The sequence below is a fragment of the Nomascus leucogenys genome, chromosome 15, assembly GCF_006542625.1.
Source record: "Nomascus leucogenys isolate Asia chromosome 15, Asia_NLE_v1, whole genome shotgun sequence".
NCBI classification, from domain to species: Eukaryota; Metazoa; Chordata; class Mammalia; order Primates; family Hylobatidae; genus Nomascus; species Nomascus leucogenys.
In genome coordinates this window covers 66150231-66167834 of record NC_044395.1, presented here as the reverse complement: position 1 = coordinate 66167834, position 17604 = coordinate 66150231, and the positions used below count along the sequence as shown (strand labels likewise).

Sequence of the window (17604 nt, the reverse complement as noted above, 5' to 3'; positions counted from 1 at the left end):
AGAATTTACCAAAAGAAGGAGGAAGCAAGCAAGTTTAAACTGCAGCAATAGATTTGTCCATTCCAACCTCTTAAAATTCCCTTGGAGACAAAAAATCCCTAGAGACAAACAAGAACTTTATATTGAGTCAACTTGTTAAAACATCTGCTTTTAGACAAGTTTTCTTAGTATAAAGTGGCAGAAACAAATAAGCTAAACTCTAAGATACATTCCACTATATTAGACTAAAACAATTCTGCATAAATGAAACTAGGAGGATATTTTCAGAAACAACTGCTGAAAGAGATGCGGTGGGGCGATATGTAGAGGAGAACAGGGTTTCTGAGTCAAGACACACATGACAGAACAGCCAATCTCAGGGCAAGTTAAGGGAACAGTGGAATGAAGGTTCATTTTTCATTCTCACAAACTAATGAAACCCTGCTTATCTTAAACCAGCCTGCTCACTGGAACAGGGAGGACAGGACCAGCATAAAAGGGAGGGCAGAGCCGACTGTTGCTTACACTTGCTTCTGACATAACGGTGTTCACTAGCAACCTCAAACAGACACCATGGTGCATCTGACTCCTGAGGAGAAGACTGCTGTCAATGCCCTGTGGGGCAAAGTGAACGTGGATGCAGTTGGTGGTGAGGCCCTGGGCAGGTTGGTATCAAGGTTACAAGACAGGCTTAAGGAGGCAAATGGAAGCTGGGCATGTGTAGACAGAGAAGACTCTTGGGTTTCTGATAGGCATTGACTCTCTCTGTCCCTTGGGCTGTTTTCCTACCCTCAGGTTACTGGTGGTCTACCCTTGGACCCAGAGGTTCTTTGAGTCCTTTGGGGATCTGTCCTCTCCTGATGCTGTTATGGGCAACCCTAAGGTGAAGGCTCATGGCAAGAAAGTGCTCGGTGCCTTTAGTGATGGCCTGGCTCACCTGGACAACCTCAAGGGCACTTTTTCTCAGCTGAGTGAGCTGCACTGTGACAAGCTGCACGTGGATCCTGAGAACTTCAGGGTGAGTCCAGGAGATGCTTCACTTTTCTCTGTTTACTGTCTAATCTTACATTTTAGTTTTTACCTACCTGCTCTTCCCCCACATTTTTGTCATTTTACTATATTTTATCATTTAATGCTTCTAAAATTTTGTTAATTTTTTTATTTAAATATTCTGCATTTTTTCCTTCCTCACAATCTTGCTATTTTAAATTATTTAATATCCTGTCCTTCTCTCCCAACCCCTTCCCTTCGTTTTTCCTTCTCTAACCACAACTCAAATTATGCATGCCAGCTCTCACCTGCTAATTCTGCACTTAGAATAATTCTTTTGTCTCTCCACATGGGTATGAGAGAGGCTCCAGCTCAAAGACGAGAGGCATAGAATACTGTTTTAGAGGCTATAAATTATTTTACAATAAGGAATAATTGGAATTTTATAAATTTGGTAGTAAATGGGATGGAAAGGAAAGTGAATATTTGATTATGAAAGACTAGAAAGTTACACTGGAGGTGGGGCAGAAGTCGTTGCTAGGAGACAGCCCATCATCACACTGATTAATGAATTAATTTGTATCTATTAATCTGTTTAGAGTAATTAATTTGTATATGCTATATACACATACAAAATTAAAACTAATTTGGAATTAATTTGTATATAGCATTATACAGCATATATAGCATATATGTACATATATAGACTATATGCTAGTTAAGTACACAGAGGATGTGTGTGTATAGATATATGTTATATGCATGCATTCATATATGTACTTATTTATGCTGATGGGAATAACCTGGGGATCAGTTTTGTCTAAGATTTGCGCAGAAAAAAATGGGTGTTGGCCCAGTTTCTCAGAAGCCAATCTTTATTTCTCTGTTAACCATATGCATATATCTGCCTACCTTTTCTCTGCAGCTCCTGGGCAATGTGCTGGTGTGTGTGCTGGCCCGCAACTTTGGCAAGGAATTCACCCCACAGGTGCAGGCTGCCTATCAGAAGGTGGTGGCTGGTGTGGCTAACGCCCTGGCTCACAAGTACCATTGAGATCCTGGACTGTTTCCTGATAACCATAAGAAGACCCTATTTCCCTAGATTCTATTTTCTGAACTTGGGAACACAATGTCTGCTTCAAGGGTATGGCTTCTGCCTAATAAAGAATGTTCAGCTTAACTTCATGATTAATTTTACTTATTTCATTTTTTTGTCCAGGTATGTAAGAAGGTTCCTGAGGGTCTACAGATAGGGAGCACTTGTATATTTTACAAAGAGTACATGGGAAAAGAGAAAAGCAAGGGAACCATACAAAGCATTAATGGATGACACTTCTACCTCCAAAGAGCAGAAATTATCAAGAACTCTTGATACAGAGATAATACTGGCACTGCAGAGGCTCTAGGGAAGATCTCAACCCTAAGTCATAGCCTCAGTGGTAATGCTATGATTAAACTCCAACAATTATTGAGAAAATAATGTGTTCAGTTAAAAGCATAATGATTGCTCAAGACAATGTTATGTTCTCTTTCTTCCTACTTCCTTTGCATGCACATTGTACCCCATAATACTATACCTCATCAAGTGTTCCTGCTCCAAGAAATAGCTCCCTCCTCTTACTTGCCACAGAACATCTCTGTAAAGAATTTCCTCTTATCTTCCCATATTTCAGTCAAGATTCATTGCTCACGTATTACTTGTGACCTCTCTTGACCCCAGCCTCAATAAACTTTTTGATACTATCCAAAAAATCTTTCCAAACCCTCCCCCACACCATTTTTTATATTTTTATATTTTTCTTATTTATTTCATGCACATACACACACTCCATGCTTTATAAACAATTCTGCCTATTCTCTACCTTCTTACATGCCTACTGTGCCTTGTATTAAATTCATCAATGGGCAGCAAGAAAATATTTATTCAAGAAAATAATGAATGAACGAATGAATGAGTAAATGAGTAAATGAAGGAATGATTATTCCTTGCTTTAGAACTTCTAGAATTAGAGGACAATATTAATAATACCATTGCACAGTGTTTCTTTGTTGTTAATGCTACAACAAAGAGGAAGCACGCAGTAAACAACCAGTCATTTCCTTTCTGATCATAGGTAGTAATTTTTTTTCTTTGAGCACCATTTTTGCAATAGGTAAAATTAGAAGGATTTTTAGAACTTTCTCAGTTGTATACATTTTAAAAAATCTGTATTATATGCATGTTGATTAATTTCAAACTTACTTGAATACCTAAACAGAATCTGTTGTTTCCTTGTGTTTGAAAGTGCTTTCACAGTACCTCTGTCTGTACTGCCAGAATATTTTGACAATGCATTATAGTTAACTGTTTTGATCACAATATTTTGAATTGACTGGCAGCAGAAGCTCTTTTATATCCATGTGTTTTCCTGAAGTCATTACACATAGTAGGCACTGAAGAACTCTTTATATCTGAATAGGATATTTAGGAACCACTGGTTTACATATCAGAAGCAGAGCTACTCAGGGCATTTTGGGGAAGATCACTTTCCCATTCCTGAGCACAGGGAAGTTCTCATAAGAGTAAGATATTAAAAGGAGATACTTGTGTGGTATTCGAAAGACAGTAAGAGAGATTGTAGACATTATGATCTTGATAGGGAAAACAAACTACCTTCCTTTCTCCAAAAGTCAAAAAAAGAGCAAATATAGCTTACTATACTTTCTTCTATTCCTACACCATTAAAAGTAGTCAGTGAATCTAGGCAAGAAGTTGGTCTTAAAAATCCCAATACCGGAGAATTCATGAGAACGTCACCTGGATGGGACATGTGCTGAGCACACACAATTACTATATGCTGGCATTGCTATCTTCATATTGAGGATGAGGAGGTCAAGAGATGAAAAAAGACTTGGCACCTTGTTGTTATATTAAAATTATTTGTTAGAGTAGAGCTTCTGTAAGAGTCTAGGAGTGTGGGAGCCAAATGATGATACACATGGACACAAAGAAGAGATCAACAGACACCCAGGCCTACTTGAGGGTTGAGGGTGGGAAGAGGGAGAGGATGAAAAAGTACCTGTTGGGTACTAAGTTCATCACTGAGTGATGAAATAATCTGTACATCAAAACCCAGTCACATGCAATTTACCTATATAACTTGTACATGTACCCCCAAATTTAAAATAAAAGTTAAAACAAAGTATAGGAGTGGAATTAATTCCTCAAGATTTGGCTTTAATTTTATTTGATAATTTATCAAATGGTTGTTTTTCTTTTCTTTTCTCACTATGGCATTGCTTTATAAACTATGTTCAATATGTCTGAATGAAAGGGTGTGTGTGTGTGTGAAAGAGAGGGAGAGAGGAAGGGAAGAAAGGGCATAATAATGTGAATTTGAGTTCATGAAAATTTTTAAAGAAAATGTCAGGAGAGTTTAGCATAATAGTCTCCTAAATAATCCATCTCTTGAGCTTCAGAGCAGTCTTCTGAATTAATGCCTACATGTTTGTAAAGGGTGTTCAGACTGAAGCCAAGATTCTACCTCTAAAGAGATGCAGTCTCAAATTTATCTGAAGACTGTACCTCTGCTCTCCATAAACTGACACCATGGCCCACTTAATGAGGTTAAAAAAAAAGCTAATTCTGAATGAAAAATCTGAGCCCAGTGGAAGAAATATTAATGAATAAGGTGTAGACTGAAATATAAATTTCTCTGTAATAATTATGCATATACTTTAGCAAAGTTGTGTCTATGTTGACTTTATTGCTTTTTGGTAAGAAATACAACTTTTTAAAGTGAACTAAACTATCCTATTTCCAAACTATTTTGTGTGTGTGCAGTTTGTTTCTGTGGGTTCTGGTTTTCTTGGAACATTTTCATTTCATTTTAATTAATTAATTCTGAGAAGATGCTGAGTTGTGTTTACTGAGAGACTGTGTGTCTGGGAGAGAAGTCTGTAGCAAGTAGCTAGACTGTGCTTGACCTAGGAACATATACAGTAGATTGCTAAAATGTCTCACTTGGGAAATTTTAGATTAAACAGTAGAGCACGTATAAAAATACTCTAGTTGAGTGCTGCTTTTGAAACAAATGATAAAACCACACTCCCATAGATGAGTGTCATGATTTTCGTGGAGGAAGTTAATATTCATCCTCTAAGTATACTCAGACTAGGGCCATTCTGGTATAAAACATTAGGACTTAAGAAAGATTAATAGACTGGAGTAAAGGAAACGGACCTCTCTCTCGCTGTCTCTTTTATGAGGACTTCTGTGTGTGTGTGTGTGCATGTGTGTGTGTGTGTGTGTGTGTGTGTGTGTGTGTGTGTTGTGGTCAGTGGGGCTGGAATAAAAGTAGAATAGACCTGCACCTGCTGTGGCATTCATTCACAGAGTAGAAGTAAGCTCACAATGGCGAAGATGTCAGTGAGCTTGAGTAGTTTTTCAGGAACTTTGAATGCTGATTTAGATTTGAAACTGAGGCTCTGACCATAACCAAATTTGCACTATTTATCGCTTCTTGAAACATATTTTTGCCTGGTATGCCTGGGCTTTTGATGGTCTTAGTATAGCTTGCAGCCTTGTCCCTGCAGGATTAGGGGTAATAGAAAGAAAAGTCTGCATTACACTCTAGTCACACTAAGTAACTACCATTGGAAAAGCAACCCCTGCCTTGAAGCCAGGATGATGGTATCTGCAGCAGTTGCCAACACAAGAGAAGGATCCATAGTTCATCATTTAAAAAAGAAAACAAAATAGAAAAACTTAGGAAAATTATTTCTGAGCATAAGAAGTTGTAGGGTAAGTCTTTAAGAAGGTGACAATTTCTGCCAATCAGGATTTCAAAGCTGTTGCTTTGACAATTTTGATCTTTCAGAATACTATAAATACAACCTATATTATAATTTCATAAAGTCTGTGGATTTTCTTTGACCTGGGATATTTGCAAAAGACATATTCAAACTTCCGCAGAACACTTTATTTCACATATACATGCCTCTTATATCAGGGATGTGAAACAGGGTCTTGAAAACAGTCTGAATCTAAAACAATGCTAATGCTAATGCAGGTTTAAATTTAATAAAATAAAATCCAAAATCTAAAAGTCAAGTCAAATCTATATGTTTTAACATTTAAAATATTTTAAAGACCTCTTTTCCCAGGATTCAACATGTGAAATCTTTTCTCAGGGCTACACGTGTTCCTAGATCCTCATTGCTTTAGTTTTTTACAGAGGAATAAATATAAAAAGAAAATACTTAAATTTTATCTCTCTTACTCTATAATCATATATAGGCATAATTTTTTAACCTAGGCTCCAGATAGCCATAGAAGAACCAAACACTTTCTGCATGTGTGAGAATAATCAGAGTGAGATTTTTTCACAAGTACCTGACGAGGGTTGAGACAGGTAGAAAAAGTGAGCTTTATTTATTTAGCAATAATGGAGAAAGTGTTTAAGAGAATAAAGCAATGGAAATAAATTTGTAAATTTCCTTCTGATAACTAGAAATAGAGGATCCAGTTTCTTTTGGTTAACCTAAATTTTATTTTATTTTATTTTAATTTTGTGTAATTGTAGTTTCAGAGTGTTAGAGCTGAAAGGAAGAAGTAGGAGAAACATGGAAAGTAAAAGTATAACACTTTCCTTACTAAAAGGACATGGGTTTCCGTGTAGGGGCAGGATTCAGAATGACTGACAGGGCCCTCAGGGAACACTGAGATCCTACGCTGACCTCATAAATGCTTGCTACCTTTGCCGTTTTCATTACATCTTTTAAAGGCAGGAAGCAGAACTCTGCACTTCAAAAGTTTTTCCTCACCTGAGGAGTTAATTTAGTACAAGGGAGAAAAAGTACAGGGGGATGGGAGAAAGGAGATCATATTGGAAAGCTATAGAGAAAGAAGAGTAAATTTTAGTAAAGGAGGTTTAAGCAAACAAAACATAAAGAGAAATAGGAACTTGAATCAAGGAAATGATTTTAAAACGCAGTATTCTTAGTGGACTAGAGGAAAAAATAATCTGAGCCAAGTAGAAGATCTTTTCCCTTCCTACCCCTACTTTTTAAGTCACAGAGGCTTTTTGTTCCCCCAGACACTTTTGCAGATTAGTCCAGGCAGAAACAGTTAGATGTCCCCAGTTAATCTCCTATTTGACACCACTGATTACCCCATTGTTAGTCACACTTTGGGTTGTAAGTGACTTTTTATTTATTTGTATTTTTGACTGCATTAAGAGGTCTCTAGTTTTTTATCTCTCGTTTCTCAAAACCTAATAAGTAACTATTGCACAGAGCACATTGATTTGTATTTATTCTATTTTTAGACATAATTTATTAGCATATATGAGCAACTTAAGAAAAAACAACAAATGAATGCATATATATGTGTATATATATATGTGTATATATGTGTGTGTGTGTGTGTGTGTGTATATGTTTTTTTTTTCTTTTCTTACCAGAAGGTTTTACTCCAAATCAGGAGAAGATATGCTTTGAACTGAGGTAGAGTTTTCATCCATTCTGTCTCGTAAGTATTTTGCATATTCTGGAGACACAGGAAGAGATCCATCTATATATCCCTAAGCTGAATTATGGTAGGCAAAACTCTTCCACTTTTAGTGCATCAATTTTTTATTTGTGTAATAAGAAAATTGGGAAAACAATCTTCAATATGCTTACCAAGCTGTGATTCCAAATATTACGTAAATACACTTGCAAAGGAGGATGTTTTTAGTAGCAATTTGTACCGATGGTATGGGGCCAAGAGATATGTCTTAGAGGGAGGGCTGAGGGTTTGAAGTCCAACTCCTAAGCCAGTGCCAGAAGAGCCAAGGACAGGTATGGCTGTCATCACTTAGACCTCACCCTGTGGAGCCACACCCTAGGGTTGGCCAATCTACTCCCAGGAGCAGGGAGGGCAGGAGCCAGGGCTGGGCATAAAAGTCAGGGCAGAGCCATCTATTGCTTACACTTGCTTCTGACGCAACTGTGTTCACTAGCAACCTCAAACAGACACCATGGTGCACCTGACTCCTGAGGAGAAGTCCGCCGTTACTGCCCTGTGGGGCAAGGTGAAGGTGGATGAAGTTGGTGGTGAGGCCCTGGGCAGGTTGGTATCAAGGTTACAAGACAGGCTTAAGGAGGCAAATAGAAACTGTGCATGTGGAGACAGAGAAGGCTCTTGGGTTTCTGATAGGCACTGACTCTCTCTGCCTATTGGGCTATTTTCCCACCCTTAGGCTGCTGGTGGTCTACCCTTGGACCCAGAGGTTCTTTGAGTCCTTTGGGGATCTGTCCACTCCTGATGCTGTTATGGGCAACCCTAAGGTGAAGGCTCATGGCAAGAAAGTGCTCGGTGCCTTTAGTGATGGCCTGGCTCACCTGGACAACCTCAAGGGCACCTTTGCCCAGCTGAGTGAGCTACACTGTGACAAGCTGCACGTGGATCCTGAGAACTTCAGGGTGAGTCTATGGGACCCTTGATGTTTTCTTTCCCCTTCTTTTCTATGGTTAAGTTCATGTCATAGGAAGGGGATAAGTATCAGGGTACAGTTTAGAATGGGAAAGAGACGAATGATTGCATCAGTGTGGAACTCTCAGGATCATTTAGTTTCTTTTATTTGCTGTTCATAACAATTGTTTTCTTTTGTTTAATTCTTGCTTTTTTTTCTTCTCTGCAATTTTTACTATTATACTTAATGCCTTAACGTTGTGTATAACAAAAGGAAATATCTCTGAGATACATTAAGTAACTTAAAAAAAGTTTACGCAGTCTGCCTAGTACATTACTATTTGGAATATATGTGTGCTTATTTGCATATTCATAATCTACCTACTTTATTTTCTTTTATTTTTAATTGATACATAGTCATTATACATATTTATGGGTTAAAGCATAATGTTTTAATATGTGTACACATATTGACCAAATCAGGGTAATTTTGCATTTGTAATTTTAAAAAATGCTTTCTTGTTTTAATATACTTTTTTGTTTATTTTATTTCTAATACATTCCCTAATCTCTTTATTTCAGGGCAATAATCATATAATGTATCATGCCTCTTTGCACCATTCTAAAGAATAATTGTGATAATTTCTGGGTTAAGGCAATAGCAATATTTCTGCATATAAATATTTCTGCATATAAATATAATATTTCTGCATATAAATTGTAACTGATGTAAGAGGTTTCATATTGCTAATAGCAGCTACAATCCAGCTATCATTCTGCTTTTATTTTATGGTTGAGATAAGGCTGGAGTATTCTGAGTCCAAGCTTGGCCCTTTTGCTAATCATGTTCATACCTCTTGTCTCCCTCCCACAGCTCCTGGGCAACGTGCTGGTCTGTGTGCTGGCCCATCACTTTGGCAAAGAATTCACCCCGCAAGTGCAGGCTGCCTATCAGAAAGTGGTGGCTGGTGTGGCTAATGCCCTGGCCCACAAGTACCACTAAGCTTGCTTTCTTGCTGTCCAGTTTCTATTAAAGGTTCCTTTGTTCCCTAAGTCCAACTACTAAACTGGGGGATATTATGAAGGGCCTTGAGCATCTGGATTCTGCCTAATAAAAAACATTTATTTTCATTGCAATGGTGTATTTAAATTATTTCTGAATATTTTACTAAAAAGGGAATGTGGGAGGTCAGTGCATTTAAAACATAAAGAAATGAAAAGCTAGTTCAAACCTTGGGAAAATACACTATATCTTGAACTCCATGAAAGAAGGTGAGGCTGCAAACAGCTAATGCACACTGGCAACAGCCCGTGATGCCTATGCCTTATTCATCCCTCAGAAAAGGATTCAAGTGGAGGCTTGATTTGGAGGTTAAAGTTTTGCTATATTACATTTTACATTATTTATTGTTTTAGCTGTCCTCATGAATGTCTTTTCACTATCCATTTGCTTATCCTGCATCTCTCAGCCTTGACTCCACTCAGTTCTCTTGCTTAGAGATATTACTTTTCCCCTAAAGTGTTCCTTCCATGTTTTACGGCCAGATGGTTTCTCCTTGCCTGGTCACTCAGGCTTAGTTGTCTGTGTTGTCTTATAGAGGTCTACTTGAAGAAGGAAAAACAGGGGGTCATGGTTTGACTGTCCTGTGAGCGCTTCTTCCCTGCCTCCCCCACTCACAGTGACCCGGAATCTGCAGTGCTAGTCTCCCGGAACTTTTACTCTTTCACAGTCTGCTTTGGAAGGACTGGGCTTAGTGTGAAAATGTAGGACTGAGAAGAATGTGAAATGGGCTTTTGTAGCTTGCTATTCACTGCTGTCTTATCACCCTGTCACAGGCCCACCCCAAATGGAAGTCTCATTCTTCCTCAGGATGTTTAAGACTGGTATTCAGGAAGTGATTAGAGGTCTGCTGGCTCCCTTATGGTGCCCCTTATGGTGCTTCTGGCTCTGCAGTTATTAGCATAGTGTTACCATCAACAACCTTAACTTTATTTTTCTTATTCAATACCTAGGTAGGTAGATGCTAGATTCTGGAAATAAAATATGAGTCTCAAGTTGTCCTTGTCCTCTCTCCTAGTCAAATTCTGATTCTAGTTGGCAAGATTCTGAAATCAAGGCATATAATCAGCAATAAGTGATGATAGAAGGGTATATAGAAGAATTTTATGATATGAGAGGGTGAAGCCCTCAAAATGAAATGAAATCAGACCCTTGTCTTACACCATAAACAAAAATAAATTCAAAATGGGTTAAAGATTTAAACTAAGACCTAAAACCATAAAAATTTTTAAAGAAATCATAAGAAGAAAATTCTAATATTCATATTGCAGCCATTTTTTGAATTTGATATGAGAAGCAAAGGCAACAAAAGGAAAAATAAAGAAGTGAGGCTACATCAAACCAAAAAATTTCCACACAAAAAAGAAAACAACTAACAAATGAAAGGTGACCTATGAAATAGCATATTTGCAAACCAAATATTTCTTATATATTTTGGTTAATATCCAAAATATATAAGAAACTCATATGATTCAATAACAAACAAAAAAATTAAACATAGGAAGAGAAAAAAATTAAAAAGAAGGAAATCCTGCCATTTATGACAGAATTGATGAACCTAGAGGATGTAAAACTAAGGAAAATAAGCTTGACACAAAAAGACAAATACTGCACAAACTTGCTCATATGTGAAACCTAAAAAAGTCAAACTCATGGAAACAGACAGTAGAGGTATGGTTTCCAGGGGATGGGGGTGGGAGAATCAGGAAACTATTATTCAAGGGGTATAAAATTTCAGTTATGTGGGATGAATAAATTCTAGATATCTAATGTACAGCATCATGACTGTAGTTAATTGTACTGTATATATATTTAAAATTTGCAAAGAGAGTGGATTTTTTTTTTTTTTAGAAGGAATTTTGCTCTTGTTGTCCAAGCTGGAATGTAATGGCAAGATCTTGGCTCACTGCAACCTCCACCTCCCAGGTTCAAGCAAATCTCCTGCCTCAGCCTCCCGAGTAGCTGGGATTGCAGGCATGCGACACCATGCCCAGCTAATTTTGTATTTTTAGTAGAGACAGGGTTTCTCCATGTTGGTCAGGCTGGTCCGCCCACCTCAGCCACCCAAAGGGCTGGAATTACAGGCGTGAGCCACTGGGCCTGGCCAAGAGTAGATCTTAAAAGTGCTTACCACAAGAAAAAGGTAACTATGTGAGATAATGGGTATGTTAATTAGCTTGATTGTGGTAATCATTTCACAAGGTATACATATATTAAAACATCATGTTGTACACCTTAAATATATACAATTTTTATTTGTGAATCATACCTCAATAGAGTTGAAGAATAATAAAAAAGGAAAAAATATATATCACACAAATCAAAAAACTAAAAAATAAAAAAATGCATCTCGATGATTAGAATTGCATTCTTGATTTTTCAGACACAAATATCCATTTGACTGTTTACACTTTTCCAAAACAATACAATAAGTTTTAGCACTTTATCTTCATTTTCCCCTTCCCAATCTATAATTATATATATATATTTTAGATATTTTGTATAGTTTTACTCCCTAGATTTCCTATTATTATTATTAAATAGTGAAGTAATGTTTACACTTATTTACAAAACGTTTTACATGCTTTTCTTCATTTCTAACCTTCTAAGTTTATTCTATTTTTTTCTGAGTATCCTTAATATTATCTCTTTCTGCTGGAAATACATTGTTACTTTTGGTTTATCTAAAAATGGCTTCATTTTCTTCATTCTAAAAGCATATTAAATTAATATCACTCATGTGTAAGTCAGATAGTGGAATAAATAGAAGTCCAAAAACTAAATCTCACTAAAATATAATAATCGATATCTAAAAATATAGCTTTTAAATTTAGCTTGGCAATAAAAAACAAATAGTAATTGAACAACTATACTCTTTGGAAAGAGTAAAGTGAAATGCTTAACTGCATACACCACAATCGATTACACAATTAGGTGTGAAGGTAAAACCCAGTCATGAAAAAACTAGAATAAAAATATGGGAAGACATGTATATAATCTTAGAGATAAGAGTGTTTTTTAATTATCAACCCAAAGTAGAAACTATCAAGGGAGAAATAAATTCAGTCAACAATAAAAGCATTCAAAAGTTATTCTAGGCTGGAAGCGGTGGCTCACATCTGTAATCCCAGCACTTTGGAGGCCCAGACAGGCGGATCATGACGTCAGGAGTTCAAGATCAGCCTGGCCAATATAGTGACACCCCGTCTCTACTAAAAATATAAAAAATTAGCCTGGCGTGGTGGTGGGCGCATGTAATCCCAGCAACTTGGGAGGCTGAGGCAGGACAATCACTTGATCCTGGGAGGCAGAGGTTGCAGTGAGCCAAGATCGTGCCACTGAATTCCAGCCCAGGTGACAGCGTGAGACTCCGTCATACACACACAAAAAAAGTTATCCTATTAAAACTGATCTCACAGATCCGTAGAGCCATTATCAAGTCTTTCTCTTTGAAATAGACAGAAATTTAGTGTTTTCTCAGTCAGTCAACATTCCTTCAACTAGATTAGTTGTGACAAAACTTCAGGCCTTGCTCAACTCTAACCTCATCTCTCCATATATTTCTGAGTGTCTTCCTTACTTGTTTATAAGAATTTAGTAAATGGCAATATTGAGAAGTAGAAAATTTTGGAGACTTGTTTTTCATGAATGAGAACAATCTCAAAGCAGCAATGCTAAACAGGAGCCAAGCCTAGAATAAAGTTGAATTTCTGGAATCAACAAGCTAGGGGAAAGTCTCCCATTAAGTCAAATATTTGACAACTGGGAGGTCAAATCAGAGGTGAAAAATGATTAAAGATAACAAGAGGTCTGAAAACAAAGTGACCAATTAAAATAAAAATAAAGAGCCAAACTGGGCACAGTGGCTTGCATCTGTAGTCCCAGTAACCCAGGAAACTGAAGTGAGAGGATCACTTGAGCCCAGGATTTCAAGGCTGCTGTGAGCAATAATGATACCACTGCTCTGTAGCCTTGGTGACTGAGATACTGTTTCTGAGGAAAAACAAACAAACAAACACACAGATATTAAGAACATAGAAGTTTTGTTGCTGTGATGATATACTCCAACAGAGGTCTGAACCCCTTGCAGTGCCTCGGGGCTGTTTCTCCAGTGGATTCTTGGGTTCTTCACATCTTCTCAACTTTGTGAAAAGATAGTCATCCAAAGGTCTCACCTGTCTTCTTCAGACTTTGGATTTTGGACTAGCTTTTTCTATTTCTCGGGATTCTCTACAGCCATAGATTCAGATATAACACAGATATAACCAAAAGAAGCAAAGGAGGCATCACAGAAGGGGCTTTGTATTCTGGGGAGGGGGACATAGAGTTGAGAGAAATACAGGAATTTATAGGACTGTACTCAAAGAGCCCTCAAATAAAGTATGGCTAGTCTTCTTTGCCTAAGACAATGAGCAGTCCAGGAAGTTATCCATTTCTTTTAGATTTTCTAGTTTATGTGCATAGAGATGTTCATAGTAGTTTTTGATTATTTGTATTTCTGTGGGGTGAGTGATAATATCCCCTTTTTTGTTTCTAACTGCTTATTTGGATCTTCTCTCTTGTCTTCTTTATTAGTCTAGCTAGTGGTCTACCTTATTAATTTTTTCACAAAACCAGCTCTTGTACTCATTAATCTTTTGAATGGTATTTTGTGTTTTAATATCCTTCAGTTAGCTCTGATCTTGTTTATTTCTTGTCTTCTGCTAGATTTGGGGTTCATTTGCTCTTGGTTCTCTGGTTCTTTTAGTTGTGACATTAGGTTGTTAATTTGAGATCATAAGACTTTTTGATGTAAATTTCTCTCTTAACACTGTCTAAGCTGTGTCCCAGAGATTCTGGTATATTGTATCTTTGTTCTCGTTAGTTTCAAAGAACTACTTTATTTTTGCCTTAGTTTCATTATTTACCCAAAATTCATTCAGGAGCAGGTTGTTTCATTTCCATGTAATTGCGTGGTTTTCAGCTATTCGTTAGTCTTGAAATCTATTTTTATTCCTCTGTGGTCTGAGAGTGATTGATATGATTTTTTTATTTTTGCATTTGCTGAGGATTTTTTTGTGCCCTCCCAAGACTGAACCAGGAAGAAATCGATTTCCTGAAGAGATCAATGATGAGCTCTGAAAATGATTCAGTAATAAATAGCCTATCAAACAAAAAAAGCCCTGGACCATATTATCTACAATAAAATTCTATCAGACACACAAAGAAGAGTTGGAAAAATTCCTACCAAAGCTACTCCAAAAAATTGAGGAGGACAGATTCAACCCCAGCTCATTTTAGGAGGCCAGCATCATCCTGATAACAAAACCTGATAGACACACAACAACAAAAAAAGAAAACTTCAGGCCAATATCCTTGAACATTGATGCAAAAATTTTCAATAAAATACTAGCAAACCAAATCCAGCAACACATCACAAAGCTAATCCACCTCAATCAAGTAGGCTTTATCCCTGAGAAGCAAGATTGGTTCAGCATACGCAAATCGATAAATGTGATTCATCATATATACAGCACTAAAAACAGAAACCACATGATCATTTCAATATGTGCAAAAAAAGATTCTGATAAAATTCAACATCACTTCATGTTAAAACCTCTCAACAAACTAGCTAAGGATATCACCTCAAAATTATATGAGCCATCTATGACAAACCCACAGCCAACATCATACAGAATGGCAAAACCTGGAAGCATTCTTCTTGAAAACTGGCACAAGACAAGGATGCCCTCTCTCACCACTCCTATTCAGTGTAGTATTGGCAGTCCTGGCCACAGCAATCAGGTAAGAGAAGGAAACAAAGGGCATCCAAATAGGAAGAGAGAAAGTCAAAGTATCCCTGTTTTCTATATCTAGAAAACATCGTATTCAAGGCCCGAAAGCTCCTTCAGCTGATGATTTCAGCAAGGTTTCAGGATATAAAATTAATGTACAAAAATCACTAGCATTCCCATACATCAACAACAGCCAAGCCAAGAGCCAAATCAGGAAGTCAATCCCATTTACAATTGCCACAAAAAGAATAAAATACCTAGGGATATATCTAACCAAGGAGTTGAAAGATCTCTACAATGAGAGTTACAAAACACTGCTCAAAGAAATCAGAGCTGATAGAAACAAATGGAAAAACTTTCCATGCTCATGGATGAAAAGAATCAATATTGTTAAAATGGCCATACTGCCTCGAGCAATTTACAGTTTCAATGCTATTCCTATCAAACTACCAATGACGCTCTTCATAGAACTAGAAAAATATATTTTAAAGTTCATATGGAACCAAAAAACAAAAAAAGCCCAAATAGCCTAGGAAATCCTAATACTCATAGGTGGGAATTGAACAATGAGAACACTTGGACACAGGGTGTGGAACATCACACACTGGGGGGCCTGTCATGGGGTGGGAGGAGAGGGGAGGGACAGCATTAGGAGATATACCTGAGGTAAATGACAAGTTAACGGGTGCAGCACACCAACATGGCACTTGTATACATATTTAACAAACCGCACATGGACCGTAGAACTTGAAGTACAAAAAAAAAAAAAAAAGAACAAAGCTGGAGGTATCACATTGCCTAACTTCAAACCATACCACAGGGCTACAGTAACCAAAACAGTGTGGTACTGTACAGAAAAGACACATAGACAAATGAACAGAATAGAGAGCCTAGAATTAAGACCACACACCTACAACCATCTGATCTTTGCCAAAGCTGATAAAAACAAGCAATGGGGAAAAAGACACCCTATTCAACAAGTGGTGTTGGGATAACTGGCTAACCACATGTAGAAGATTGAAACCAGACCCCTTTCTATATCATATACAAAAATAAACTCAAGATGGATTAAAGACTTAAATGCAAAACCCAAACTATAAAAATGCTGGAAAGCAACGTAGGCAATACCATTCAGGACATAAGCAGGGGCAAAGATTTCATGACAAAGATGCCAAGAGCCATTGCAGCAAAAGCAAAAATTGACAAATAGGATCTAATTAAACTAAAAAGTTTCTGCACAGCAAAAGAAACTATCAACCGAGTAAACAAACAACCTATAGAATGGGAGAAAATGTTTGCAAACTATGCATCCAACAAAGGTCTAATATTCAGAATCTATAAGGAACTTAAATGAATCTACAAGAACAAAACAAACAATGCCACAAAAAATGGGTAAAGGACACAGACACTATTCAAAAGAAGACATACGTGTGACCACCAAGCATATGAAAAAAGCTCAATGTCACTGATCATTAGAGAAATGCCAATCAAAACCAAAATGAGATACTATCTCACATCACTTAAAATGTCTATAATTAAATAGTGAAAAAATAACAGATGCTGGTAAGGTTGTGGAAAAAAGGGAATGCTTATACACCATTGGTGGGAATATAAATTAGTTCAACCATTGTGGAAAGCAGTGTGGCAATTCCCTAAAGACCTAAAAACAGAAATACCACTTAACCCAACAATCCTATTATTGAGTATATGCCTAAAGGAAAATAAACCATTCTATCACAAAGACACATGCACACATGTGTCCATTGCAGCATAATCACAATAGCAAAGACAGAATCAACCTGAAGGCCCATTAGTGGTATACTGATAAAGAAAATGTACATATATGCCATGGAATACTATGTGGCCATAAAAAAGAATGAGATCACGTCCTTTGCAGGAACATGGATGGAGCCAGACACCATTATCCTTAACAAACTAATGTAAGAACAGAAAACCAAATACTACATGTTATCACTTATAAGTAGGAGCTAAATGATGAGAAAACATGCATACATAATGGGAACAAAAGACACTGCAGCCTACTTGAGTTTAGAGGGTGGGAAGGGGGAGAAGAGCAGAAAAAGTAACTATTGAGTACTGGGAGATGAAATAATCTGTACAACAAACCCATGACATGTGTTTAGCTATGTAACAAACCATCATGAGTCTTTAGCAGTTCTTTCCTCCCGTTTTATTCTTCCTTGCTCCTCTTTCCAGCTATTAGTCACATATCTTTTTATAGAGTTATAATCAGCTTGTTTTTACCAGCTGATTTTTTTCCCTAAACAAACTTGCCATGGTAAGATCAAGGCCAGCATTACTGTTCACACAAGGCACTGCGCTAAGATCCACACAAGGCACTGCGC

At 37.2% G+C, this 17604-nt stretch overlaps 2 protein-coding genes across 2 annotated transcripts; both read left to right on the top strand.

Moving 5' to 3' along the window:
* The first annotated feature begins 357 nt into the window (after nucleotides 1-357).
* Nucleotides 358-2149, top strand: LOC100580435 (hemoglobin subunit delta). Its single transcript, XM_003254822.3, has 3 exons — nucleotides 358-644; nucleotides 775-997; nucleotides 1895-2149. The coding sequence occupies exons 1-3, from the start codon at nucleotides 553-555 to the stop codon at nucleotides 2021-2023; spliced, it is 444 nt and encodes a 147-aa protein (XP_003254870.1). The 5' UTR covers nucleotides 358-552; the 3' UTR covers nucleotides 2024-2149.
* Nucleotides 2150-7795: 5646 nt separating this feature from the next.
* On the top strand, nucleotides 7796-9541 carry HBB (hemoglobin subunit beta). The gene is made up of 3 exons (XM_004090649.3): nucleotides 7796-8062; nucleotides 8193-8415; nucleotides 9279-9541. The coding sequence occupies exons 1-3, from the start codon at nucleotides 7971-7973 to the stop codon at nucleotides 9405-9407; spliced, it is 444 nt and encodes a 147-aa protein (XP_004090697.3). The 5' UTR covers nucleotides 7796-7970; the 3' UTR covers nucleotides 9408-9541.
* Nucleotides 9542-17604: the final 8063 nt, after the last annotated feature.

What these genes read in the sequence shown, in the direction of transcription:
- LOC100580435 (XM_003254822.3), top strand. Translation starts at nt 553, where the DNA reads ATGGTGCATCTGACTCCTGAGGAGAAGACTGCTGTCAATGCCCTGTGG. An exon ending in GGTGGTGAGGCCCTGGGCAG is followed by an intron (nt 645 to 774) that starts GTTGGTATCAAG and finishes TCCTACCCTCAG; the next exon opens with GTTACTGGTGGTCTACCCTT. An exon ending in TGGATCCTGAGAACTTCAGG is followed by an intron (nt 998 to 1,894) that starts GTGAGTCCAGGA and finishes TTTTCTCTGCAG; the next exon opens with CTCCTGGGCAATGTGCTGGT.
- HBB (XM_004090649.3), top strand. Translation starts at nt 7,971, where the DNA reads ATGGTGCACCTGACTCCTGAGGAGAAGTCCGCCGTTACTGCCCTGTGG. An exon ending in GGTGGTGAGGCCCTGGGCAG is followed by an intron (nt 8,063 to 8,192) that starts GTTGGTATCAAG and finishes TCCCACCCTTAG; the next exon opens with GCTGCTGGTGGTCTACCCTT. An exon ending in TGGATCCTGAGAACTTCAGG is followed by an intron (nt 8,416 to 9,278) that starts GTGAGTCTATGG and finishes TCCCTCCCACAG; the next exon opens with CTCCTGGGCAACGTGCTGGT.